The sequence below is a fragment of the Lipomyces chichibuensis genome (genome assembly GCF_038497645.1).
Source record: "Lipomyces chichibuensis strain CBS 12929 unplaced genomic scaffold V1513scaffold_41, whole genome shotgun sequence".
NCBI lineage: Eukaryota > Fungi > Ascomycota > Lipomycetes > Lipomycetales > Lipomycetaceae > Lipomyces > Lipomyces chichibuensis.
The window spans coordinates 61,796-84,065 of NW_027117493.1; the positions used below are offsets into that span (position 1 = coordinate 61,796).

At 45.6% G+C, this 22,270-nt stretch overlaps 11 protein-coding genes and 1 non-coding gene across 12 annotated transcripts; 8 read left to right on the plus strand and 4 right to left on the minus strand.

Annotated features, from left to right (window-relative positions):
- Nucleotides 1-100: 100 nt before the first annotated feature.
- On the plus strand, nt 101-1,445 carry V1513DRAFT_451544 (Prefoldin). Its single transcript, XM_066898981.1, has 6 exons — nt 101-222; nt 284-590; nt 696-766; nt 826-950; nt 1,008-1,068; nt 1,122-1,445. The coding sequence occupies exons 2-6, from the start codon at nt 524-526 to the stop codon at nt 1,164-1,166; spliced, it is 369 nt and encodes a 122-aa protein (XP_066751452.1). The 5' UTR covers nt 101-222; nt 284-523; the 3' UTR covers nt 1,167-1,445.
- On the minus strand, nt 1,195-1,910 carry V1513DRAFT_451548 (uncharacterized protein). Its single transcript, XM_066898982.1, has 3 exons — nt 1,754-1,910; nt 1,409-1,689; nt 1,195-1,352 (listed from the first exon to the last, which is right to left on the minus strand). Exons 1-3 carry the CDS (start codon nt 1,789-1,791, stop codon nt 1,267-1,269), a joined length of 405 nt encoding a protein of 134 aa, XP_066751453.1. The 5' UTR covers nt 1,792-1,910; the 3' UTR covers nt 1,195-1,266.
- A 1,054-nt stretch (nt 1,911-2,964) lies between these two features.
- Nucleotides 2,965-4,585, plus strand: V1513DRAFT_384296 (uncharacterized protein; the record flags this gene model as incomplete). Its single annotated transcript, XM_066895164.1, has 2 exons — nt 2,965-3,058; nt 3,111-4,585. The coding sequence occupies 2 exons, from the start codon at nt 2,965-2,967 to the stop codon at nt 4,583-4,585; spliced, it is 1,569 nt and encodes a 522-aa protein (XP_066751454.1).
- Nucleotides 4,586-4,720: 135 nt separating this feature from the next.
- Nucleotides 4,721-6,879, minus strand: V1513DRAFT_419635 (uncharacterized protein). Its single transcript, XM_066895922.1, has 3 exons — nt 6,556-6,879; nt 6,118-6,495; nt 4,721-6,062 (listed from the first exon to the last, which is right to left on the minus strand). The coding sequence occupies exons 2-3, from the start codon at nt 6,407-6,409 to the stop codon at nt 5,158-5,160; spliced, it is 1,197 nt and encodes a 398-aa protein (XP_066751455.1). The 5' UTR covers nt 6,410-6,495; nt 6,556-6,879; the 3' UTR covers nt 4,721-5,157.
- A 383-nt stretch (nt 6,880-7,262) lies between these two features.
- On the plus strand, nt 7,263-7,358 carry V1513DRAFT_t86. The gene has a single exon. It is a non-coding gene; the product is annotated as a tRNA-Ala (tRNA).
- Nucleotides 7,359-7,569: 211 nt separating this feature from the next.
- V1513DRAFT_226560 (kinetochore protein Mis14 like-domain-containing protein) lies at nt 7,570-8,783 on the plus strand. The gene is made up of 4 exons (XM_066894410.1): nt 7,570-7,886; nt 7,963-8,086; nt 8,156-8,451; nt 8,513-8,783. The coding sequence occupies exons 1-4, from the start codon at nt 7,665-7,667 to the stop codon at nt 8,588-8,590; spliced, it is 720 nt and encodes a 239-aa protein (XP_066751456.1). The 5' UTR covers nt 7,570-7,664; the 3' UTR covers nt 8,591-8,783.
- On the plus strand, nt 8,723-11,167 carry V1513DRAFT_451562 (uncharacterized protein). The gene is made up of 3 exons (XM_066898983.1): nt 8,723-9,996; nt 10,056-10,519; nt 10,573-11,167. The coding sequence occupies exons 1-3, from the start codon at nt 8,976-8,978 to the stop codon at nt 10,852-10,854; spliced, it is 1,767 nt and encodes a 588-aa protein (XP_066751457.1). The 5' UTR covers nt 8,723-8,975; the 3' UTR covers nt 10,855-11,167.
- Nucleotides 10,986-12,999, minus strand: V1513DRAFT_451566 (armadillo-type protein). The gene is made up of 5 exons (XM_066898984.1): nt 12,566-12,999; nt 12,094-12,512; nt 11,980-12,046; nt 11,807-11,927; nt 10,986-11,756 (listed from the first exon to the last, which is right to left on the minus strand). The coding sequence occupies exons 1-5, from the start codon at nt 12,866-12,868 to the stop codon at nt 11,035-11,037; spliced, it is 1,632 nt and encodes a 543-aa protein (XP_066751458.1). The 5' UTR covers nt 12,869-12,999; the 3' UTR covers nt 10,986-11,034.
- A 284-nt stretch (nt 13,000-13,283) lies between these two features.
- V1513DRAFT_419646 (kinase-like domain-containing protein) lies at nt 13,284-16,054 on the plus strand. The gene is made up of 2 exons (XM_066895923.1): nt 13,284-15,182; nt 15,239-16,054. The coding sequence occupies exons 1-2, from the start codon at nt 13,410-13,412 to the stop codon at nt 15,992-15,994; spliced, it is 2,529 nt and encodes an 842-aa protein (XP_066751459.1). The 5' UTR covers nt 13,284-13,409; the 3' UTR covers nt 15,995-16,054.
- A 296-nt stretch (nt 16,055-16,350) lies between these two features.
- Nucleotides 16,351-18,052, plus strand: V1513DRAFT_226621 (putative serine esterase-domain-containing protein). Its single transcript, XM_066894411.1, has 3 exons — nt 16,351-16,497; nt 16,563-16,710; nt 16,763-18,052. Exons 1-3 carry the CDS (start codon nt 16,463-16,465, stop codon nt 17,870-17,872), a joined length of 1,293 nt encoding a protein of 430 aa, XP_066751460.1. The 5' UTR covers nt 16,351-16,462; the 3' UTR covers nt 17,873-18,052.
- On the minus strand, nt 17,993-18,946 carry V1513DRAFT_451576 (uncharacterized protein). Its single transcript, XM_066898985.1, has one exon. It carries the CDS (start codon nt 18,829-18,831, stop codon nt 18,232-18,234), a length of 600 nt encoding a protein of 199 aa, XP_066751461.1. The 5' UTR covers nt 18,832-18,946; the 3' UTR covers nt 17,993-18,231.
- Nucleotides 18,947-19,875: 929 nt separating this feature from the next.
- V1513DRAFT_481044 (nucleophile aminohydrolase) lies at nt 19,876-22,016 on the plus strand. Its single transcript, XM_066900345.1, has 3 exons — nt 19,876-20,269; nt 20,388-20,473; nt 20,538-22,016. The coding sequence occupies exons 1-3, from the start codon at nt 20,044-20,046 to the stop codon at nt 21,813-21,815; spliced, it is 1,590 nt and encodes a 529-aa protein (XP_066751462.1). The 5' UTR covers nt 19,876-20,043; the 3' UTR covers nt 21,816-22,016.
- Nucleotides 22,017-22,270: the final 254 nt, after the last annotated feature.

The window sequence follows — 22,270 nt, forward strand, 5'->3', positions numbered from 1 at the left end:
GTATCACGTGCCAGCAGGCCGTCACCGCCACTCCTCACGTGTAGTCGGAGTCGGGTCTACTGATTCCGCCGGACTATAATGCTCCGGACCCTCCAAGGTGCAAGTGTGGCTGACTGTCTCCAAGGTTTTCGCCTCCGCTGACAGTGGTTCTCTTCTCACTCTTATTACCTAGCATCTCTATTAAAAGCGTGTTGCTCTACTACTTCCGTCGACAGCCAACTCGTAAGATTAACATGACTATATCACGGTATTCAATTTGAATAAATTAATCTAGATCATTCAGTTCGTCTATGTTGCTCTAAGTACGGTTGACCTGTCCATTTCGCTCTCTTAACCAAATCAACCCTAAACCCTAATATACTCTCGCATTCTAATTCTCTCGTTGACTTATTAGCGCTTCACATATTGAGATCATCAATCACTAGCGGCCTGAGGCATCAGATATCGTTTTACTGAGATCCCTATTGACATCAGCTAATCTCGATTTAAATTAAAATTATATAATTCCGTTCAATCGAAAAAAATGGCTGACGTTGCTACGCAATCCGCATATGAGAAACTTACTGAAGAATTTCGCAACACGCAATCAGGTACTTATTTTCTTCATCGCAATTATCTTCTTTTTATAAACACGATACTATGCAACATAAGAGCTCACTGGTGCCGATTAATAGTAATGTATTAATTGGGACTAGATATATCCTCATTCATCGAGGCGAGACAAAAACTCGAATCACAAATACAAGAGAACAAAATCGTCCAAAAAGTACTACTTCGGCTTGTTCATTCTCTTCTCGTGCATAAATATATTAACCCGAGCAACAGGAATTTTCGATATTAGACGATCATTCCAAGATTTATAAACTCATCGGTCCGGTCCTTGTACCGCAGGATAAAGGAGAGGCTGTCATGAATGTTGACAAACGGTTGGAATTTATTGAGTCTGAGATGTGAGAATTCGTCACTGGAATTGTATTAATGAAATTGCCATACTGATCGGGTTTTAGAAAACGCATAGAGGGCCAGATTAATGATACGCGGGCAAAAAGTGAAAAGAAGCGGGCCGAGGTATGTTGTGTTTGGCTACATTGTGCGATATTGGAAGTGCTCACTAGTCATAGTTAATATCATTTCAGGCTCAGTTGCAGGAAAAGGCTAGGAGTTAAGCTCGTGTAACATAGAAATTGTCTATGGCTGTAATATAATTGAACAATTATAGGCGTTGACACTTGGATATCTTTGCGCTCTATTTCGCTACATTTATTTTTATTTGCTTGTTGCTATTGAAGAATCTATCTTTGGAATATTCGCAACCTCATTGATATGCAGAATCTTTACAAACGAATCGGGCACTATTTCAGCATTAGCCTGATCAAGATTGCCGAACATATAACAGAAGATCGCTCACCTTGCCTAACATTCCCCTTTCCATCCGGACACAAAACCTTTATCTTCCCAGCAGTGGCCTCCTCCTCCTTATTCTCCACAATCGCAAAATCAGTCCCGTCATGCTCAAACTTCGCCTGCGGATCAATGATCGAGGGCAGAGGAATCCGCGACGGTAAATTCTTGCGCATAGATTTGGGAACTTTGAGCAGCCACAACTCTTTCCCGCCTTTCGCCAGATTGGAATATGACAATGTACTTGAGGATTGTGACAGGGGATTGAAGTTAGGAGGCGGTGCGTATCTTTTAAATTTTTTTTTCGTTAGTTTCCACTATGATCAAAAATGAAATTTCATTAAGGACTTACTCTTCGGACTCGGAGAACGATTCGCCATCTGACGACATTGTGGTATTTCTCTCACCTCCAAAAGCCTTTATAAACAAACAACAATAACTCCCTATCTGCCAAAAAAAAAATTTAATCCCTACTGAAATCAGATGTTTGTAGTGATACAATCCCAATTGCGGGTCCGGGAGAAAATTCATCGTTTGCCGCCGTACGTCACGGCCCTGCTTTGGCCTTTTTGATCCGGGTAACAAGTACTCCGGGGCATCGGGTTTTCCCAATTTCTTTTTGATATCTCCCAACACCGGTAGCAAAAAAAAATCGAATCGAAATTTTTGGAACGCCATTCGTTGCATGTGTTCGCAGTATTGATTTGAGCGAGTCAAATTTTTTTTTTTTGCAGGGAATAAGATAATTAGAGTACGCGGCGCGGAGGTTGAGAGGCTTCCCGCGTGAGGTACCGGAAAGCGGATAGATATGCTGCATCAGACGAGAATTATAGGACGGATGTTTCTATTATTTGATGGGATACCGCGGACGCCACAGGCTGTCAGAAGGCAGAGTATATCGTGTTTACAGCATACGCGGGTGTGGAGACGAAATTTGAGAACTTCTGCCGCGCTGACCAGATGGGCGGCGAATGATATGGGGAGGCGCGACCATGAAGGTGTGGAAGGTGATTTCATGTGGACCCAGACTGGCGCGAATACGTATTCGCGGAACAATTTGGCAGATCAGAAAGATGCCATGATGAAGAGTCCTGAAAAGGTACGCTATTATTGCTTATGTAGAAGTTAGTGACCAGTGACTAATTTCGCAACCCCCCAAGGCATTCCAGATTCGATTGGACGATCAGGAAATCGACTCCGCCTATGCAAGCTTATTTCCTGCGGTCAGCACGAACAACCTGATGTTCTTTCCGCAAGCAACTGCTAAATCCCTTGCCCTACCCGACGCGATACAGGACCGCGTAAATGATGAGCAGGTTCTGGCTGTTCGGGATGCTAAGCGCGACTGGGATTCGATAGTGACCAAATTGTCGGAGACGGGTCTAAATGGGATTTTACGGGATGATGTGACGCAGTTTGTTAATCTGCTCCCGGTGGACGTGCGTGCGCGCCGTGGCGAGCAGTTGATGCATATGATCAAGGTAGCTTTCGTTTTGCTCAGTAGTGTGGTGCTTTGCAGGATCCTATGCTGAGATTTTTTTTGTGTAGTCTAGCAACGTCAAGATGAGCAGATATCTATACGATAGCTTTATTGGCGGATACGCCGAAACGAAGAACAAGGATATGGTTGAAAAACTGGTGGATGAAATGCAGAGCGGTAAGTTCGTGTTGGCAGTAACGTGTGAAACATGCGACTAACTGGCGACTAGAGGACTTTGAACCGCGAGAGCATACATATACACAGATACTCAAGCTTCACTACCATCTACGCGATTTCAAGGCAATGGCAAACGTAGTCGACACGATGAGCCAGCAAGGTCTAGAAATGAACTTGGACCATTACTCGCTTCTAATGCGCATGTGTTTCAAAACGCGACGACTACGCGAACTGTTCCAGATCTTCGACTTGCTAAAATTCCGTGCTACAACCAACCTGCCTGACGAGCGGATATACTCAATCGCGATTGGCGCGTGCGGTGCGATGAAGGACACCGAACGTGCGCTGGATTTGTACAATGAGATGACAACTAGGCCCATAAATCCACTCGAACCAAATCAAATCATCATGAATGCATTAATCTACGCGTGCTCAACCCGCCGCGAGTACCATTACCAGGCATGGCAGTATCTGTTGGAGGCCAGAGATCGGGGGTACCCAATGACTCAATTTACCATCGAGCTCATGCTGAATATCTGCGCAGTCGCCGGCGACGTCGCGTATGCACGTCTATTACTGCTGCAACTGTATGTGGAGCCGTCGTTCAGACCATGTCCGCACTCATTCCAATGTTTGTTCCGTGCGTACTCGATCTGCCTCAGACGGAGGAGCTCGCTTGGTGCCAACTCCGCGCTCGACACGGATCTGGGCATGGCTGTCCAAAAAGCGCTCATCCCTGTCGATAATATCTTCAATCACATCGACGCTGACCTCCCTCCGTTTTTACCAGTTTCTCGAATCGCGAACGTCGACCAACTCCTGGCTGAAGCGCACGCCGTTATGCGATATCTCCAAGGATCACACCCCGACCTCATCACCGACTTTGTCGTCAACACGTATCTCTCAATCGCGTCTAACAATCACCAAAACCGCGAATACAGACTCTGGTTCGCGGAATCGACCACGCCGATGATCGATCCAGCAGTCTCAAAGGTAGCAGACTGTGCATACGACACGAAAGTTCAGGGCCCGTCTTTACCCCATCGCGTCACAGTCGACTCATCAACTTCCTTTGACGAAGATGGCATCGAAATGCATACTGAACCGTTCGACCTTCGCTTCGGCAAACCGGACCCTGCATTCACCGTCAAAGTACTTCGCAACAGATACATCTACCAAAGCGCGCTCGAACTGGCATTCCGAACCAAAGACTTCTATTTCGGTAAAGCCGTTTACGCTGAGCGTGAAGCTTGGAAGAAAACAAAGGAGTACGAGACGTTGCCACCCGAGGAACGACAAAAAATGGATTTTAAGGCAGTGCAGTTTATGGTCGATATTTACGCCCGTGCCCATCTTTTAGACAAGGCGTGGCGTTTTGTATGGGAACATTCAGAATTTCCGTGGGTTTTTGACAAACATTTGCTCAGATTCCATACACTTGCTAAACAAAGCGGACGGAAAGATATTATTGATAAGATTGTGGGGTTTACGGCGGGAAGCCGACTAAACCTCGACGAAGATTTGTGAACGTTGTCTCATAGAGCTATTAACTCATATTTCCTTTTGTACAATGCTTTCCTTTTTTTTTTTTTTTGTGTATAGGCTTCATGTCGTTTCATTTATGTTGGACGGATTTTTTTTTTGTTTTGGTTAAAAACTTGTTTGATTGGCAATGGATGTATTGACAGGCATATAAATCATTGTATATTCTGGGTGCATTGTTCGTCGTGGGTCTCAGGGTCTGTATGACGTTTTCGATTACATCAACTGTTGCACACTATTCAAAGAAAGGGAGATGCTTTTCAGTAAACCCGATCCATATTTTTCAAAAAATCTAGTACAACTTTTGACCTAGTAATAAGCAATACTGATATACAATCAAGAATCCAAACACATAGAGCTGTTACCTAGACCAAAACTATACTTGAAATCGAAATCCACTCCAGGATGGATTGCATTGCGCAATCTTGAACTTCATTCGGGGTTCCCAGAAACATTCCCGACAAAACCACAATCCGCCTAATTAACACCTAAAACCCTATTGACCCGGCAACAAGAAATAATGGCACGGACACACACAAAAATATAACACTGCCACGCTACTTCAATTCCGGACTTTTAAGACCACCTACACAGATCTGACGCATACGGTGCCGACTTAGCGCGTCTTGCCTAGCAAACCCTTTTCCACATGGGCACACGAACGGCTTCATATCTTCATGCGTCTTAGAATGTCTTCTTAAGTCGTGATGCCTCACAAACCGCGACCCACACACCGTGCACAAATGCGGTTTATCTGACAAATGAGTTTGAATGTGCGTTCTGATGTTATATTTCCTACCAAATTTCTTGCCGCAGTCAGTGAATCTGCAGATGTACTTTCCGTCCGCTCCTGGACCCTCAACGTAAGTGTCTAGCGTCTTGGTTGGGACTTTGGAGTGCCTTTCGTCCTCCACGTTGATCGTAAACTGTGCATTTGTGACAGGGTCAGCTGTTAAGATCGGTTGCCACACCGTATTCCAGTCTGCTTTCCGATACGGATTCGGCGACGAGAAAGACTTTCCTTGCGCTAACTCCGGAGACGAAAAATCCGTGGTATCCTCCGTTGACTCAAATCCCGGTGATAATGCCTCCGATGGATAATCCGCCTCATAATCGCTTCCTGGACTTAACGCTGGTAAATCGGATGCCGGCTTCTTGCGCCCTTCCGAAGTCAAAGCACCGCCCTGGTAGGGGGGGATGTCAGACGGTAATACCGAGAAATCATAACTGCTATGGTCTCGCACATAGTAGTCCTGATTCTCGTAATCCGAGTACTCTAACGAAACATCCGTAGAGTCTATGGGCCTTAGGTTTGGGAGCAAGGACGTCTGATACGATTGCAATGGTAGTCGTGAGAATATATCATACCGGCTGCCAATGTTGTTGTCCTGCCCCGGCAAGAAACTATCAACCGACGTCTCCGGGTTAATAAGTACGGATGAATTACAGGAGTCAAAATACTCTGGATCACTTTAGTTAGACATATCGCTTTACAATGGAGCAAATTGGGTACCAACTCTGCTGCGGCGGTGAGCTAGGCGGCACGCAAATTTGTTCATAGACACCAGTGCTGCGTTGCTGACTCCACATTCTCTCCATCAGTATTGATTCCGGATCCGCGACCGCCGAGCTGTAGTACCGTTCAAAATCGCTCCCTGACATGGACAAGTCCGGCGAGTTGTGATAAATCGTCTGCGGCCGCAGGGAAGGTGGTAATTGCTGCGGAGATATGTATTGCTGCTGGTGTCTGTCGAGGATCGGTGGGCGTCGTTGCTGTCGAGAACGACCTCTTAGCGTAGCTACAGACATCTTCTCTTCTCTTTTTATATTTTCTTAAATAATATATCGTGCTGAATTTGAGGTTTATAATATATATATGAAGATCGGCCGGCGATCTAAATATCAGGAGAGTCAATGTCCTTATCCACACCAGTGCGAAAGTACTTATTACTTACTTCAATATCAAGGAGAACAGAACACGAGCAATTAAAGCAGACCAGCTGCGATAACCAATCTCTAAAACACAAAGCAAATTCTAAATGCTCACCAGGAGCATAGATTCGATAAATGACCAAGGCAAGAAATAAAGAGTGTGTGTGCAGAAAGAAAAAAGAGAGAAAGAAGAGAAAGTCATAACAAGGGTATCACGCTCGAGGAAGCTAATTGCAAGACATCAGCCACCGAGATCTGGAACCGGGACCGATGAGACAGCGTGTACCTCATTATTTTCCCTTTACCTGAATCAGGGCAAGGTAAATATACGCTAATCGCAGATACGCCAAGAATGTCCCACTCTTATTCGTCCGATCTGAATCGGAGAAAGTTAATTTGTTGCTATGGTAACACATACGTGATCTGAGACCCACTTCAGACGGATCTAGTAAGTGAGACCTATTAGTAGCTTCTGAAACTGATCTACAGAGTTAAACGCTACTCATTCACTGATAACTAACGGATATGAAATATCCTAACTTATAGATGCTGTCTGGATCTTCCTTATTATTAGTGGATAATATCCAACGGTTTGAAGACTTCCAAAAATTATACCAATGCTAAAATGCAACATATTCCGTCGGCGCTTTTACATTTACTGCCGTAAATGTGCAGAGTTTAGACCACATTACATTAGTTGTATGGTTGACGGTATATTTTACCATAAGATGGGCATGTGGCGCAGTTGGTAGTCGCGCCAGTTTTGCATTGCTCCGATGTTCAGTGAAAATACTGGAGGTCTCCGGTTCGAACCCGGACTTGTCCATTTCTTTTTCTTTTTTTGTTAATTTTATATAGTTAAAAGTAGGTTCGACGCGCAATCTTACAATAGAAGTTATATTCTATGTTTTGCAGCTTAACCCGTCAGCAGATATGCTCATTGATAGCTGTATGAAATTAACGGTGCCTGGTCTGTGGCTTTCCGTCCACCTCTCTTCGGAAGTAAACAAATCAACAACGGCTCAATCTCCAGTAGTTCAGCGCCAATACCTCTCCTCGTACACGCCGTCCAGCCGTCCACGCAAACACGAGCCTGGCGAGATTTTTTATTGCTCTCGTGTTTTCTTTTAGGATGGCGGCAGCTGAATCAGGGCGAACGGTCCCGGATTTTGAAATTCGGCAACTTCATCACCCACCCATCCACCAAAAACTTCAACTTGTATCACAGGATGTCCGCTTTTTGCAAAGAAAGTTATTGGATATTGCTAAAGCCAAAATTGACAGCAATTTTCCCACGCAGCAGTCCGGTGGCCAAGATCCTTTGAAGGAGCAGGTTGAGGAGATCCTGAAGCAGGTATGTGGATGTAATACGCGTGCGCGTTGAAAGCTTGTCAAACGTGGGAAACTAATGGAATCTAAATGTTATGTAGTTTATCTTACGGACGATTGAGTTGTCAAAATTTAGTTTAGTGGTAAACGGCATAGAAGGTGCGAATCCTTCATTGGACTCGCTGATGAGGGGGGCAGATCTTGATAAAGAGGAAGACGCAGACAGTGAGTATCGTACACTTTATTATTGTCCTTTGATGTTGTTATTGAAGGTCATTCTAATAACGTGAATAGAATATGAGCCTTTCGATTTAGAACTCAATGAGCAAGTTCGCGAACTGTACGCTCAAATCGACGAAGAAACGGTAGAAGTCACCAAACTACGACGCGAAACCCCACTACGTGCTCTCGAGTCGTACAAGTCTAAGTTAGAGATGCTCGACGAGCAGCGAACTAACGCCCAAACGGACGATGTGGCTATGGATGACGCAGACTCTGCCGATGTCAAGGTCGAGGAATTCTTACCGCGTCGAGAAAGTATTATGGCCGATTTCGAGAAACTAATTGCTACTTTGAGAGAGATGAAAAAGGTTTGTTTATCTTACTTACAAATTGCGTCTATAATAAATATGGTGTGCTAATAAAGATAAGAGCGTACCTGCTGCTGCATCAAAGCTGGACAGAGCCGAAGCTGCGGTAACTCACCTCAACCATAGAAACAATAAATAGTTTGTGTATGATAATGTGTGTACGATACGGATATATGGTGAATATTATTGGCATATAATATGTTGCTCTGTAATTATTAGTTGAATTAATTGGCGTTTAAATGCAGCAATAATAACGAAATGGCGGGTTAAAGTACGCGGCAGTTACAATTCTAGAATTCTTCAAGATACATGTTACACGTGTCATTGAGTATTCTGTGGCCAATCTATCAAGGTATTAACTGCGGGAATGGACGCCAAATTGTGCTGATATTGCCGACGCGTAGACAACGTTCCTTTCATCCATTGTCATCTGCGATAAACCCGGACTGTCGGCTCTTGCCAATGCTCGCCGTTCGCGCGTCGAACCGATCATTCAGATCTAGGCAATCGAGTTATTAATAGCCATGCAGTATTCTTGCGTCGCTAGACTGCACTTCGCTAATTGCTCCCCGAAGGCCGGATCTACGAGGTTTCTACGCTCTGGTCACACACTCGCTCTCACGAGATCAAATACCACTAGCACACCAATTCGGCAACACAGCACCACTCGGATCAACCATGTCTCGGCAATTTCAGAAAACAATAAGCCGAAAGAAGCATCGGAATCGGAACAGTCCGAGCCAACAATCCAGCCAAATTCTCCCAAAGCTATCTTTGACGAACGCGATATCGGGTACATGAAGCGCCGTCTGTCACAATTAGCTGAAGAGGCAAGTCCAATCAAAGACGATCCAATGGCTGGTCGGGCACTCGATGACGAATTTATGTCAGTGAAGGAATTGAAGGATTTGGAAGAACGATTGTCTGCCAAGACGTTTAAGCAGGAACACGCGCAAGCTATAGCCGGCACACGATTACCGAAATCTGCGAGCAAACATACTCAGGATTTAGCATTTAGCAAACCATGGACTGGTAGGGAGTCTACGGAAGATGCGGTTTTGAGAATGTTAGTTGATTCAAGCAAGCCGTTGCGGATTCCGGGCGGTGGAAGTGGTCAAAGACTATATAAAGTGGCGTCGACTTCTGGCGGCACAGGAGCGGAGACGGGTGGAAGTGGTAATACTGTTCCTCTTCCAAAGACGAAAACATCGATGCCGGACTCAGTACGACTAGCTCGCGCCCGAGAGTTGTCATTGGAGTACTCCATCGCGAAGAATACCGGCACTCTATCAGGCGGCAAGGATAAGGACGAGCAAAAAGACGGGAAACGATTTGGACAGTTTGAAGAAGATACTGAATTTTCAAGACTATATAAAGACCGATTTCGTGGTCCAAGGGCCATGCCAGGAACCCTTCATGGCCTCCGTGCTCTTGCGGACGAGCGAATTGAAGAGGCTAGGTCGCGGGGCCAATTCAATAATCTACCGAGAGGCGAGAAGCTGGACATGGATGCGAGAATCTCTTCGCCATTTCTAGATACTACAGGCAAGTTCGGTCTGTTGAATATCATTATATGTGAACACAGCTGATACCTAAAGCTTAAGAATTCTTCTTGAACAGAATTATCCAAAGACAAGATGTACAACCCCCGTGGATTTGTAAGCAGGCTACAATTCGGCAGGATCTCAGACGCTTTAGGATGGGCCTTCGCGAGAGCTGGAAGCGCCATGCTATGCAATTAATTGCTGCAACGAGCCCAAATCTAGAAGCGCAAATGACCCGAGCAAGGAAATATGCGGAAGCTGAACGGGCTGAGGCGGAGCGATTGGGCATTTATACAAAGAAGGATAAAGATGTAGGTGAAAGTACGCAACAGACCGAAGAAAGTGTTCTTGCGGCGGAGGCCGCCACTTCCACAGAAACCGATGATCTTCGTGAGGAGCCTGTAGTGCCTACAGGATCAACATTTTCCCTATTGCCTAAGCATGATTGGGAATCGATTGAGCATAAATACCATGTGCTTTCAGTGAAGACACTAAACGATAGTATTCGAAGCTATAATTTGATGGTAGGAAGGTTTTATATCTACTCGAATAAAATGGGACTTAGCTCACGTAATAGGCTCCTGGACCAGCTCGCCGCTCTTACCTGACGTTGGAAAGAGAATTACGCTTATGCTATGCAGAATTCGCTCCACTTTTAGCCGATGCCCTGAGGGAGAGGCATGAGCTGATTAAGTCTGGGCGAACTACATTTACTCTAAAGAAGACTGAGAATAGGAAATCAGTTGTGAACAATCTTTTCGGGCAGAAAGTCGTCATCATGGAAAAGACGGGTGACGAGTATGGGCTGAAGCAGCTATTTAGGGATCTTTTCTTCAGAAAGAAGTCCTCATCTCTATAGTAGGAAGGTGCGTATTGGGGCATAGACTAGAATTTTGGATATTTTGGATGCTTTGTAGTATTCTGGGATCTTGGTCTTCCGCTCTTGAGCAATTTGTGGGTCGTTGATTATTGGCGAAAACCCAGTGATCGTACGTTATTTAATTATTTATTACGTTAATACGCAATTTACATTACATTATTAATTCCAGGGATCCGCTCCTGCTGCAAATTGCTGTGATTTCGGACCAGAAAGAGAAATATCAACTTCCGGTAAAGTAAATAGATCCTGCGACAGCACAGTATTTATCGGGAAAGTTGGCACTACTCTTAATGGATTTTCAACCGGCACCTCTCCATCTCTTCTTACACCGGTTCTCATGTATTCTGTATTCCAACCATCTGTGAACGCCAATGCTATTAGTGTCTCCAAACTAATATGGAGACGCTTCGAATGAATTCCATTGGTAGCTCTTAGGTACTTGCCGATAAGGCTCTCAAAGCCGCTATCTTTCATTTGTTTTCGAATACAATTCCTCTCAGTTCGGGTCGGCACTGAGGCAAGGATGAGATTAAATAAATCGATATGAAAGGCGAGGTACTCAATTGCGTCCCTTTCCACACCTGACATGTGCCCGCCACCACACGAGTGGCCGACACCCGACCCTTGCCTTACAAATACCTCCTCAGGTTGGATAGAAATAAGCCTGATATGATAACTGGTGTGTATGAATACCCAAAACACGTCGCGAACGACATTACCGCATTCCAGACACCAATTCTTGTATGGCCGTCGACGATGACTGACTTCGATAAAAGTTGGCGTCAGCTTTTCAACTGGCTGCGCTGGATCTTCAAGATATGATAGAATGGACTTGCATCTGTCATAGCGATCGTCTTTGTGGGCAGTGGAAATGTAGATCGCTAATGGTGAGTTAGCGTTGGCAAGAATCTCTACAAAATGTTCTAGATACCAATGAGTGAAACTATTAGACCTCTGTCAGCAAAGTATGTTGGCTGCTTGTCTGAGAACATGAAATCAATCAGCCTTGGGAACAGAAGCGGAGCAATGCTGGTCAAATGGACACGTCCCACCTGTAAAGTTGATGAGCTGCTGATAATATTAGTCGACTAAGAGATAGCGCACCTCAAATTCGCTGATGGTCTTCAGACAGAGCATTAACTCATGAAAAAGATTGTCCTCCTTATCTTCTCTGTGTTCATCAGTTACCACTCCTCTAACTTTGCGTTGGGCACTTACCGCCACTGCAGTTTGGTAAGTTCAATCAATAAACGACTGATAGTATCAATACCATCGCGATTCAGAAAGCGCTCCATCCACTGCAGTCTCTCACAGCGCAGTGACCTCTTCAGTTCTCTAGCAGTGCTCACAGAAATATCAGCCAGGGTTGTAGCGAAGAGGTACTCAACAAAATTATCCGGACTAGATAATACAATATCCTTAGTGGGACTACCCTCCGCGGTCTTCTGTCGCCTTAATCGCTTGGGCGACCATAGATGAGTGTCTGAACGCGTGACGGTCTTAGGCTCCCGGACGTGCGTAGGACTGATGATTACAGTAGGTGAAGGGCACATATCGTTATTAATTAAACTCATTTTTACGTTGAGCTCAAGTTCACGAAGATGTGGGCGCACATGTTCTGGAATACCTCTAGAATCCTAAAGGTTTGTTAGTTTGACCGAACATTTTTGTACAAAATACGAAAACTTGCAAGTAATAGCTCAAATGCCCTGTCAATTGCAGTCGAACTCAGAAGCATTGGAGATTGTGCCAAAGTACCTCCTATATTCTCTTTAACCTTCACAGGTACACCGCCGAATATGTCGTCATCGTCATTATACAACTTCTGCCTTGGAGTTTTCGTTGGCGACATTTGCCTCGGACTTCTCGGATTTTTAGGTGATGTTGGCAAAAGTCGGTGCATTAGATTTGATGGAGACGTTAACAGTACATTCCTGACGACCGGTGACGAAGTCGGAGTCGGACACTTCGCTGCACTTGCCGGCGACGCCATTTCCAATCAAAATATATCCGAATTATGTCGCAGCTTCTATGACAAATGAATTTGAAGCCAAGTCACTCAGCAATAATTTCAAACGCAAGCCCTTGATTAGATACTGAGAGATGGTTTTCCATATTATAGAAGGTTGTTCTATTCAATACACATGTGCAGCTTTTGGCGTCCGGCGACACGATGAGGCTGTTTACTCTATGCCTATCGTGGTTTAGCGTCTGACTGAATGGGACTTGCCGTGTACGCGTTGAATGCGTCGTCAAGCCTCGAAATAAATAATACCCTAGCCCACATGTGCACGTGCCTTCGTCGCAAATCATATGGGTTAGGGCAAAGTAATGTTGTTGCCGCAGCGACGGCCTGTAAATAAAAGATAGTTTAGCAAAACACAACCTTTTAGAGTTCACAATCTTACGATTACCATTGTGATGCACCATCTATCACTCAACTACCACCAACCATCTACGATATTCTGCAGACACGACACAAGCGGATTGTGAGACTCCATCGGTGTGACTTTTCGCCAGCCGCGGCACAATAAATGACATTTAGTCGTGAGATGCTGAATGCTGACGAGACAGAGCACTCGTCGGATGACAGCTACGCACTCCCCGCGCTCAGTTCCTACGCCCTCGCACTTCTTTCTACTGACATCGAGTCTAATGGATACGAAAATGGGAATGTTATTGGAAAGGCGATAACGACGACCGCGAATGTTCCTCCAGCAGTGTTCCCAGCGATACCCAACACTACGAGTCACCGTCGTGCAAGCGACTACCACTCATCGTCTATCATTTCTCGGAAATCCGCGGCGACCTGTAACGAAGATAGTACTACCAGAAGAAAATCAAGCAGCCCTCAAACTTGGCAGGCTACTACGCCGCATCACGAAGCCACAGCGGGTCTGGTCACACCTGCTCTTACTCGGAAATCGAATTTGCAACAGGGTCATACGGGGCACACAGTCGAACCTTCGTCGCATTACCGCAGTATTTTTCGAAAAAGCAAACCAGGAAGATTAGGTCCCCCTAAACGAGCGATTAGACGTGAGAGTCAAGACGGAACTTCAAATCCCGACTGCCCACAGGCAAATCCCGCGAAGAGCCCCAGTGCGTCGCCATGCGACCGATCAAACGGAGACTCTCTAGAAGATAATTTGTTAGAAAATGATAGGTCAAAAGAACGTATTAAAGAGAGCGGGAGACTAAGATTTTCGGGGAAAGATGAGGAAATTCCCCAGAACACTACACGGTGGTCTTCCGATGGGTCTGGCAGTAGGCGTGACTCATATTCATCACTTTCACACGAATCAGATCTAAGAAGGAAAGGATTCTTTAGTAGCGATTTTGCAGATTTGGATATTGGTAGCAGCAGAACAAGTCCGGGAAATTTGGGGGGATTGCCAAGTAGTCCCAAAATTGTGGCGCAAGCGCCGAAGCTATCTCAGAGCACCGACGTGGATGAGCATAATCATATCCACCAACCAGTGCAAGCTCACACGGAACTGAAAGCGGCGCAGAAATCTGTTTCCCCGGATGTTCAAGATTTACGACTCTCGGCGTCACCCAGACTTCGGGGTCGGCAACGCTCCGTCTCTCCAATGAATGCAGTATCACGACAAGCAAGTTCGTCCCTGATCCAGACATCAGTTGTAAAGGATATGCCGGCAGAATCACCAAAGATTTCAGTTCTTGCGGAGAAGAGAACCACTTACCCGAAGGCTCAACCTACGACTTTTGCAACGAAATCATACGCCCAAGACCGACCGATAAGCCGAAGTTTACTATCGCCACACATTGACGATATGGATTCCCTTAGACCTCGTCCACTGCCTCACATCTACCACGATGAGAATCGGAATAGCATGTCGCAGCAGCTCGCTCAGCAACATCCTCGGCTTCAAGGAAGGCAGCTACTTACACCATTATCTTCTAATATTATTCGACCACTTCGGACATCAACTCCGCCTCCTGAGTGCAATGTCTTTGAACCTCCACCGAAAATGAGTAACTTGGATGTTCCGAGACCAACACCCAAGGCTCCAGGGAAGAAGCAGAAAAACACGGTTACCATTGCTGGTAAGACCTATCAGCGACTGGAACTATTAGGGAAAGGGGGATCGTCGAAAGTTTATAGAGTGCAATTGGCAAGCAGTACAAAAGTTTATGCAATGAAGAAAGTCACGTTTGACGAAGTTGATGATGCGGTCGTCAAGGGGTTCAAGGGTGAGATCGAGCTGCTAAGGAAGTTGAGCAATGAAGAAAGGGTTGTAAGATTAGTTGACTTTGAAATTATGGAAGGATGTGTCAATATGGTACGAAAAACGTATTGGTTGATCTATTATAGCGTTATTGCTAATCAACTTAACAGGTTATGGAGTGTGGAGAAATTGATCTCGCTCATGTTTTGGCAACTCGATTGAGTTCGCCGCTTGACCTGTCATTCATAAGGTATCACGCCATAGAAATGCTGCGTTGTGTCGAAGCCGTTCACCGGCACGGTATTGTTCATTCGGATCTTAAACCAGCAAACTTTCTTTTCGTCAGAGGAGTCCTTAAAATTATAGATTTCGGCATTGCGAATGCAGTCCCTGAATATACCACTAACGTCCGTCGTGAGACTCAGATCGGTACACCCAACTATATGGCCCCCGAAGCGTTGATGGATGTCAGTCAGCTAGACCCAAATGCTCCTGCTGGGAAGAAATGCATGAAAGTGGGTCGTCCGTCTGATGTGTGGAGTTGCGGATGTATCATTTATCAGATGATCTACGGCAAGCCACCATACGCCGCATATAATGGCACACAGCGTATGCTGGCAATCATGAATCCGAATGTGCAAATAAATTATCCAGACTCGGGACTTGGTGGCGGCTACGTGCCGCGAGAGGCAATAGCTTGCATCAAGGGCTGTCTCGAACGCGATCCAGAGCGGAGAAGCACAGTCGCGGATGTCTTGGACGATACTTTTCTGCGACCTCGACATATTTCGAAGGAAGTGTTAAAAGAATTGTTAGCTAGATCAGTTAAATATGGTGCAGAAAGAGGAAAGGTGGAATCCGATGATATTGGGGTGCTGGCAGAAGATGTATGGAAAAAAATTGGGCTGTTAAATAAGGGCAATTAATCAGATGTTTGTTGTACTCTGGTTCTTATATATAGCTTGTTTGTCTTAATACATCATCAAACAAATTTGCTGACTGCCAGAACTTGCTTTATGTGAGGTCTTGGTAAATGAAGTCAGACTGTGTCTGATCCGAGAAATCCGAGCCAACACCCCGTAGGAAATTTGTGACCCGGCCTGCTGACCCACGCTGACATTGACACAGCCGTGCCGCGATGGTAGGCCACATTGTCGAAAACATTCCATGCTTGTTTGACATAATAATAACCCGTGAAGCAATTTCAAGAACTTTACGGCTTATCGACTGGTACGTGCTACTTTTGGTGGCGTACTCATCTTCTTGGAGCGCGTCGTTGCTTGGGCCATTGAGCGGCGACGCGAAAGGGTATCAACCCGGCGGGGAGAAGAGACCAAAAATATATATATACAAGCAGCCACTGTGTGCAGCTGCTGAATTACGACAGCAGCATCATGAGCGACGATCATCTATTTGTCCTACTGCATGGGTGAGTTCGGGCTATTAATGTGGTTCGGTTTTTTGGGAGAGTGCATGTTGACAAAGCGGCTGTAGGTTCTGGGGAAACATGTCGCATTTGTATAGAGCCCGAGAATTGTTATTGAGCCAATATCCCGACGCACGAGTATTGATTGCGTCTACATATGCAGGCAATTTAACGTACGACGGTGTCTCGATCTGCGGACGGAGGGTTATCGCGGAGGTATAACGGTTTATCGCATCTCTCGTTTATGTGGCTAATACTGGCAATTCAGATCGAGAATCGAATTAAGGAGATCAAAGAGTCAGATGGCGTGGCAATTCGAAAATTCAGTGTAGCAGGTTACTCGCTTGGTGGCTTAATAGCTCGATATGTTGTTGGCGAGCTCTACAACTCCGGCTTCTTTGACGAGATCAAACCAGTGAATTTCACAACTTTCGCAACCCCTCATCTTGGTACCTGTTCAGAGAAACCAGGGTTCACAAGGTGGGCGTTCAATTATTATGGCCGCAATTGGTTGAGCCAGTCAGGCAGAGATATGTTCCTCGGCAATAACGGTATTGTGCCGAAATTGGCGGATCCGGAGGGATACTATTACCATGCATTGACAAAGTTTGAAAGGCTGTCGTTATATGCGAATATTACAAATGATCGCAGCGTGCCTTTTTTCACCGCGTTTATGAGTGAGCGTGATCCATTCACTGACCTCGCTAATTGCATGCCGCAGTACGTTGACGAATATAAGCCGGTAATCGTGGACTTGGGTAGGGAAATGAATATACTCCATACCCCAGTCAAAAGGAAATGGAGCCGTCGCGATTATATTTTCTTCACAATGTTATTTACAGTTGGGCCGATCATTTTGCTGGGGGCTTTGGTCACTATCACAGTGTCTGCACAGATGTCCGAGAGACGCATAAGACAATTGTATCAGTCATATACGTTTCCGAGAAGATCGGTAGAATTGACGCAACAAAGTGCGAAGAATGTATCCGAAGCAGAGCTGATGCAGGATGTTGTTGAAGATCTGTTGGACGCAGCTGGTGCAGAGGAACAAGACGCTGGACCAACTGACGATATAACTCAGTATCAAAGTAGTAGCAACAATCTTGTCAAGAATGACAGCAATTGCGATACTGTCTGCAGCAGTGTCGTCGAATCACGGCATCGCGACTCCGTGGGAAAAGATATTCCGGAGAAGGCATTAGACCTGGAGGAAGTGCAGATTCGAATGTGCAATGAAATGAATAAGTTGCAATGGAACAAATATGCAGTGCAAATTCACCAAACGTTTCATTCGCATGCCGCGATTGTTAACCGCAAAGGCCAGTTGCCAGAAGGCGATATTGTGCTTGGACATTGGGCCGAGCGTCTAGTGGTTTAGATGTGTTGTTGGCTTTTCTGTTTTATTATAGACGCATTTATGTGATGGTAACTAGACGGATTTATTTGGTTGGGATGTGACCGTAAACACGCAGATATTGTCGAATTAGATACTTGATAGGTTACTAAGCATTAAATTCATACTGTTCTTTTAAGAAGTCAAACAACATACCAAACGCATTAGCAAGAGAGATCGGCGTAAACTTGTCATATCCAAATAACTATTTACGCAAAAGACATTAGACCTACTTTAAAGAAACTATACTACACGGACACATGCCAAGCAAAACAAAAAAACCAAAAGAAAATCGAACAGGCAAGATGTAACTCTGACAGTTTTGATAAGTCATTATTAAGCCACTATGCATTTGCCAAACGATTGGTGTATTCTTCATAATCGTCATAGAGAGGCTTGCTTCCTGCCGATAAATCCTGCATTCTCCGATCCACGTCGTCCGCACTGCTCGATGACGTTGACGAGCTCGTCGGCGTTCGTGGGGACAGATGAGAGTTAGACGTCGAAGACTGTGACTCTTGATCCGCTCCTGCAGTAGGCTGAATATTTGATCCTACTGGATGGGCATGGTGATGGTGATGGGCAGCCACGAGCGAGGGCTTAAATTCTGCGCTTCTATGATGCACGCGCCTGCCTTCGACGCCGTCTTTCACGGCAGTTGTCGATATCCCGGAAAGAGTGGACGACCGTGATTCTGGTCTAGATGGGACATTTGTTGTACTCCAATAACCACTAGTGTTGGAGCCAGCAGTAGATGGCTCGGTAGGAGAATCGGAAAACTCTGCATCATCAACGACTTCACCAGCCGAAAATGCCGACACAGGTGTCGCAAGTCCAGACGACGACACGCTTCCAGTAGATATTGGTGGCGTGGATGTGACTGGCCTCTGGATCAATGGCGTTGCGAGCTGGTCGCTGGAGTTAGGTAAGTCGGTGGTAGCCATTCGGTAGAATTTACGGGTCCAAAAGAGGCAGAAAATTGTGGCAAGTCCTAGGTGACGTTGACTAGAGACTCAATATTTATATGCTGTTGTGTATAATAAGCAGCGACTGCATGTGTGAATCAAGGAAGAGTAGAAGGCGATGAGGAGCATATAGCTGTCGACGGTGCGGCTCCGCGTTTGAATGAGAGTTGTGGGGGGAGGCACTATGATGCAATACTGCAGCTTTACAGGCAAACTATTCCGTAAGAAGACGAGCACATTGATTTTGACATAGAACGACCCCAGTTGTACCTGGTACGCCCTAACCCTCATACATATGAGGGTAGATGCTACTTCGGATATATAGATGGAAAATATATACTTCAACAAAATAGAGATTGAACAAACACTGTTCCACATTCGTCTACAAGCTCCGTGTACTGCTACTTTGAGTCTACTAATGGACATTACGTAAAGTGTCCTACCTAGCTAGATTATTGTATCATTGTCTTCGGGATAGCCTCATCTATATATGTTAACTGATCAGCTTGGTAGACAGTACCGGAAGTTCTGCATGCCAAGTTTTGCATGCCATAAGAGGCAGTGTCATTAGCACAATTGAATAAAGATTTCCACCATCAGATTTAATGTCGCCATCCAGCTGCGAATTGACCCCGTTGCGAGTTTAACGACTCGTATGCCCGTCTTACTTTGCCAACCAGGTTAGATCGATTTAGATGATCTAGCACTTGCAGGCGTGTTCAACTAATTGAAGTTAAATGCTGATCGTAAATCTTGGACCAGGAAAGCATGGAATTGCATTTTATTCGAATAACTGTCAGGTGTTTAATTTCACGTGGTTTGTAGATTAGGTACCTTTAATTGGGTTAGTCAATAGTCAAGTGATGGCCAAATTCGGTTTCGGCTTAAATAAGGCATAACCACGAAAGATGAGAAGTTGTCACCTCATTTGCATAAACACTTGCAACTGTTGCGGCGCAACCGTCCTCTCAGCCTCTCAGGGTCCATCTTTGAGAAGTCTTTCATCCGAAGAACCGCGATCGGAATTGTCTTAAAAAAAAAACTTCTCAATGTCGCCTCGAGGCACATCAACCACGACCCTTCCGTTCAGCTAAATTCCTCCTTTACTGGATAGGAATTTAAGCTAGGTGGAGAACTTTAGTGTTTTCCGACTCTTTTTGCTTTGTTCCTGCATTCTAGGCTGTAGTCGACATGTGCGGTATTTGTGGTATTTTACTTGCCGACCAGAACGCTATGTGTGCGTCACAACTTCTCGAGTCGTTGCATTTTCTCCAGCACCGTGGTCAGGATGCCGCTGGTATTGTTACTTGTGGTCCTCGGGGAAGACTCTACCAGTGCAAGGGCAATGGTATGATCAGAGATGTCTTCAATGAGCAGCGTCTATTGGGTCTCATCGGCAATATGGGTGTCGGCCATTGTAAGTGATTTTTTACTACCTTGCATAACTGTAGCATTAGGCACGCCGCGTTACTGGCTTAAACTCCATCTGGGCGTCTCAGTTTGCCAATTGCGATCGGTGACTAATATCCTACGAGTACGGTATCCGACGGCCGGTAGCTCTGCCAATTCCGAAGCACAGCCATTTTACGTGAATTCGCCATATGGCATTATTCTTTCGCATGTATGTTTCCTGGCTACTTAATTATTAGCACGTTGCAAGGAATGGGTCTGATATTAGCCATTAGAACGGTAACCTAATCAATGCGCCGGAATTGAAACGGTATCTCGATCAGGATGTCCACCGACATATCAATACAGATTCTGACTCCGAGCTGTTGCTGAATGTGTTTGCCAGCGAACTCGAGAAAACAAATAAGGTTCGAGTAAACGAGGAGGATATATTCACCGCGTTAGCTGGTGTGTTCCGTGAATGTCGGGGCGCTTTTGCCTGTGTTGGGATGCTCGCTGGGTTTGGTTTGATTGGTTTCAGAGATGCCAACGGTATCCGACCGTTGGTTGTTGGCGAACGTGTCAACGCAGATGGCTCTGTTGACCACTTGATGGCTTCGGAGAGCGTGGCTTTGAAGGCTTTGGGATGTCAGAATTGGACCGACCTTCTGCCAGGTCAGGCCGTTATTATTCCCAAGGGTACCATGAAGCCAATTATCCGCCAAGTAGTTCCTATGCTGTCATACACCCCTGATATTTTTGAATACGTCTACTTCGCACGACCGGATACTGTCATCGATGGCATCTCCGTTTACCGGAGCCGTTTGGCTATGGGCGATAAGTTGGCTGCCAACATTGTAAAGCGGTTCGGTGGTATTGAGAACTTGAAGAAGGAGGTCGATGTGGTCGTCCCCGTTCCTGATACTTCTCGTAACGCCGCCTTACAGCTCTCGTTTACTCTTGGGCTTGTCTACCGGGAGGGTTTCGTTAAGAACCGATACGTTGGGCGGACGTTCATCATGCCAGACCAGCAAGTCCGACGATCGAGTGTCCGTACCAAATTGAATGCTATGGAGCTCGAGTTCAGGGGACGGAATGTCTTGATTGTGGACGACTCTATCGTGCGAGGGACAACTAGCAAGGAAATTGTCCAGATGGCGCGCGAAGCTGGCGCGAAGAATGTCTATGTTGCCAGCTGCGCCCCGCCTATCAGGCATAACCACATCTACGGTATCGATCTTGCGGATACGAAGGAGCTTGTTGCGTACTCGCGCACTGAGGAGGAGATCGCCGCTGCTATTGGCGCGGACGACGTTATTTACCAGACGCTACCTGACTTGATTGCTGCGTGTGCAGAGGAGAATCATAATATTAAGGAGTTTGAGGTTGGTGTCTTCACAGGAGAGTACGTCACTGGTGTCGAAAACGGTTACTTGGAGCATCTTGAGGAAATCCGGTTCCAGAACGCGAGATTGAAGAAACTGGAGAAGAAAACTAACAGCATCGTCAACGGCGACGGCGAGGGGAAGGCGGAGGTTGATATTGGATTGTATAACACCGGTGATTATAGGTGACATTGTAAAGGTGGCGGGGGTAGCTACTAATTGCAGATTAGTGCTCTTCCGAGTTCTTAGGATTTGTACAGATAGCTCTTGTTTTGGTTATTGGGATTTGGTGTATGGAAAGTAAACCTGATAGAAATAAGATTTGGTACTTTGTGATGCACAATACATCATTCCTTTTTTCTTTAAGTTATAAAATATTGTCGAAGTATTCGGTGGGACTCTGCGGGTTAGGGTCCAGGATTTCGCAGTAACAGTGAACTAATTTGCAGGCAGAGTTAACTTGGCCAACTTGAAGTAGGTTCGTGGTCGTAGAAAAATGAGCAGCTCAACAAAACGAGCCAGAGTTTTCCTAAGACAGTTTATTCCAGTTTCGGCAATGAAAAGCAATATATGCCGAACAGGACGGTAGTACCTACTTGCAATTTGCACGGGGTAGATTGTTCCTCGGTGGATGAAGTCGAATG

Bases quoted from the DNA above. Each gene is read 5' to 3' on its own strand.
- V1513DRAFT_451544 (XM_066898981.1), top strand. From the start codon at position 524: ATGGCTGACGTTGCTACGCAATCCGCATATGAGAAACTTACTGAAGAA. The intron at 767-825 runs GTACTACTTCGG...CCCGAGCAACAG, and splicing joins AGAACAAAATCGTCCAAAAA to GAATTTTCGATATTAGACGA. The intron at 1,069-1,121 runs GTATGTTGTGTT...CACTAGTCATAG, and splicing joins GTGAAAAGAAGCGGGCCGAG to TTAATATCATTTCAGGCTCA.
- V1513DRAFT_451548 (XM_066898982.1), bottom strand. From the start codon at position 1,791: ATGTCGTCAGATGGCGAATCGTTCTCCGAGTCCGAAGA. The intron at 1,690-1,753 runs GTAAGTCCTTAA...AAAATTTAAAAG, and splicing joins TCGTTCTCCGAGTCCGAAGA to ATACGCACCGCCTCCTAACT. The intron at 1,353-1,408 runs GTGAGCGATCTT...ATGCTGAAATAG, and splicing joins AAAGGGGAATGTTAGGCAAG to TGCCCGATTCGTTTGTAAAG.
- V1513DRAFT_419635 (XM_066895922.1), bottom strand. From the start codon at position 6,409: ATGTCTGTAGCTACGCTAAGAGGTCGTTCTCGACAGCAACGACGCCCA. The intron at 6,063-6,117 runs GTTGGTACCCAA...AAAGTGATCCAG, and splicing joins TAGCTCACCGCCGCAGCAGA to AGTATTTTGACTCCTGTAAT.
- V1513DRAFT_226560 (XM_066894410.1), top strand. From the start codon at position 7,665: ATGGCGGCAGCTGAATCAGGGCGAACGGTCCCGGATTTTGAAATTCGG. The intron at 7,887-7,962 runs GTATGTGGATGT...AATGTTATGTAG, and splicing joins TTGAGGAGATCCTGAAGCAG to TTTATCTTACGGACGATTGA. The intron at 8,452-8,512 runs GTTTGTTTATCT...AATAAAGATAAG, and splicing joins CTTTGAGAGAGATGAAAAAG to AGCGTACCTGCTGCTGCATC.
- V1513DRAFT_451562 (XM_066898983.1), top strand. From the start codon at position 8,976: ATGCAGTATTCTTGCGTCGCTAGACTGCACTTCGCTAATTGCTCCCCG. The intron at 9,997-10,055 runs GCAAGTTCGGTC...CTAAAGCTTAAG, and splicing joins GCCATTTCTAGATACTACAG to AATTCTTCTTGAACAGAATT. The intron at 10,520-10,572 runs GTAGGAAGGTTT...CTCACGTAATAG, and splicing joins TTCGAAGCTATAATTTGATG to GCTCCTGGACCAGCTCGCCG.
- V1513DRAFT_451566 (XM_066898984.1), bottom strand. From the start codon at position 12,868: ATGGCGTCGCCGGCAAGTGCAGCGAAGTGTCCGACTCCGACTTCGTCA. The intron at 12,047-12,093 runs GTAAGTGCCCAA...TGATGAACACAG, and splicing joins CTTACCAAACTGCAGTGGCG to AGAAGATAAGGAGGACAATC. The intron at 11,928-11,979 runs GTGCGCTATCTC...TCAACTTTACAG, and splicing joins AGACCATCAGCGAATTTGAG to GTGGGACGTGTCCATTTGAC.
- V1513DRAFT_419646 (XM_066895923.1), top strand. From the start codon at position 13,410: ATGACATTTAGTCGTGAGATGCTGAATGCTGACGAGACAGAGCACTCG. The intron at 15,183-15,238 runs GTACGAAAAACG...TCAACTTAACAG, and splicing joins TGGAAGGATGTGTCAATATG to GTTATGGAGTGTGGAGAAAT.
- V1513DRAFT_226621 (XM_066894411.1), top strand. From the start codon at position 16,463: ATGAGCGACGATCATCTATTTGTCCTACTGCATGG. The intron at 16,498-16,562 runs GTGAGTTCGGGC...AAGCGGCTGTAG, and splicing joins CTATTTGTCCTACTGCATGG to GTTCTGGGGAAACATGTCGC. The intron at 16,711-16,762 runs GTATAACGGTTT...CTGGCAATTCAG, and splicing joins GACGGAGGGTTATCGCGGAG to ATCGAGAATCGAATTAAGGA.
- V1513DRAFT_451576 (XM_066898985.1), bottom strand. From the start codon at position 18,831: ATGGCTACCACCGACTTACCTAACTCCAGCGACCAGCTCGCAACGCCA.
- V1513DRAFT_481044 (XM_066900345.1), top strand. From the start codon at position 20,044: ATGTGCGGTATTTGTGGTATTTTACTTGCCGACCAGAACGCTATGTGT. The intron at 20,270-20,387 runs GTAAGTGATTTT...ATATCCTACGAG, and splicing joins CAATATGGGTGTCGGCCATT to TACGGTATCCGACGGCCGGT. The intron at 20,474-20,537 runs GTATGTTTCCTG...ATTAGCCATTAG, and splicing joins ATGGCATTATTCTTTCGCAT to AACGGTAACCTAATCAATGC.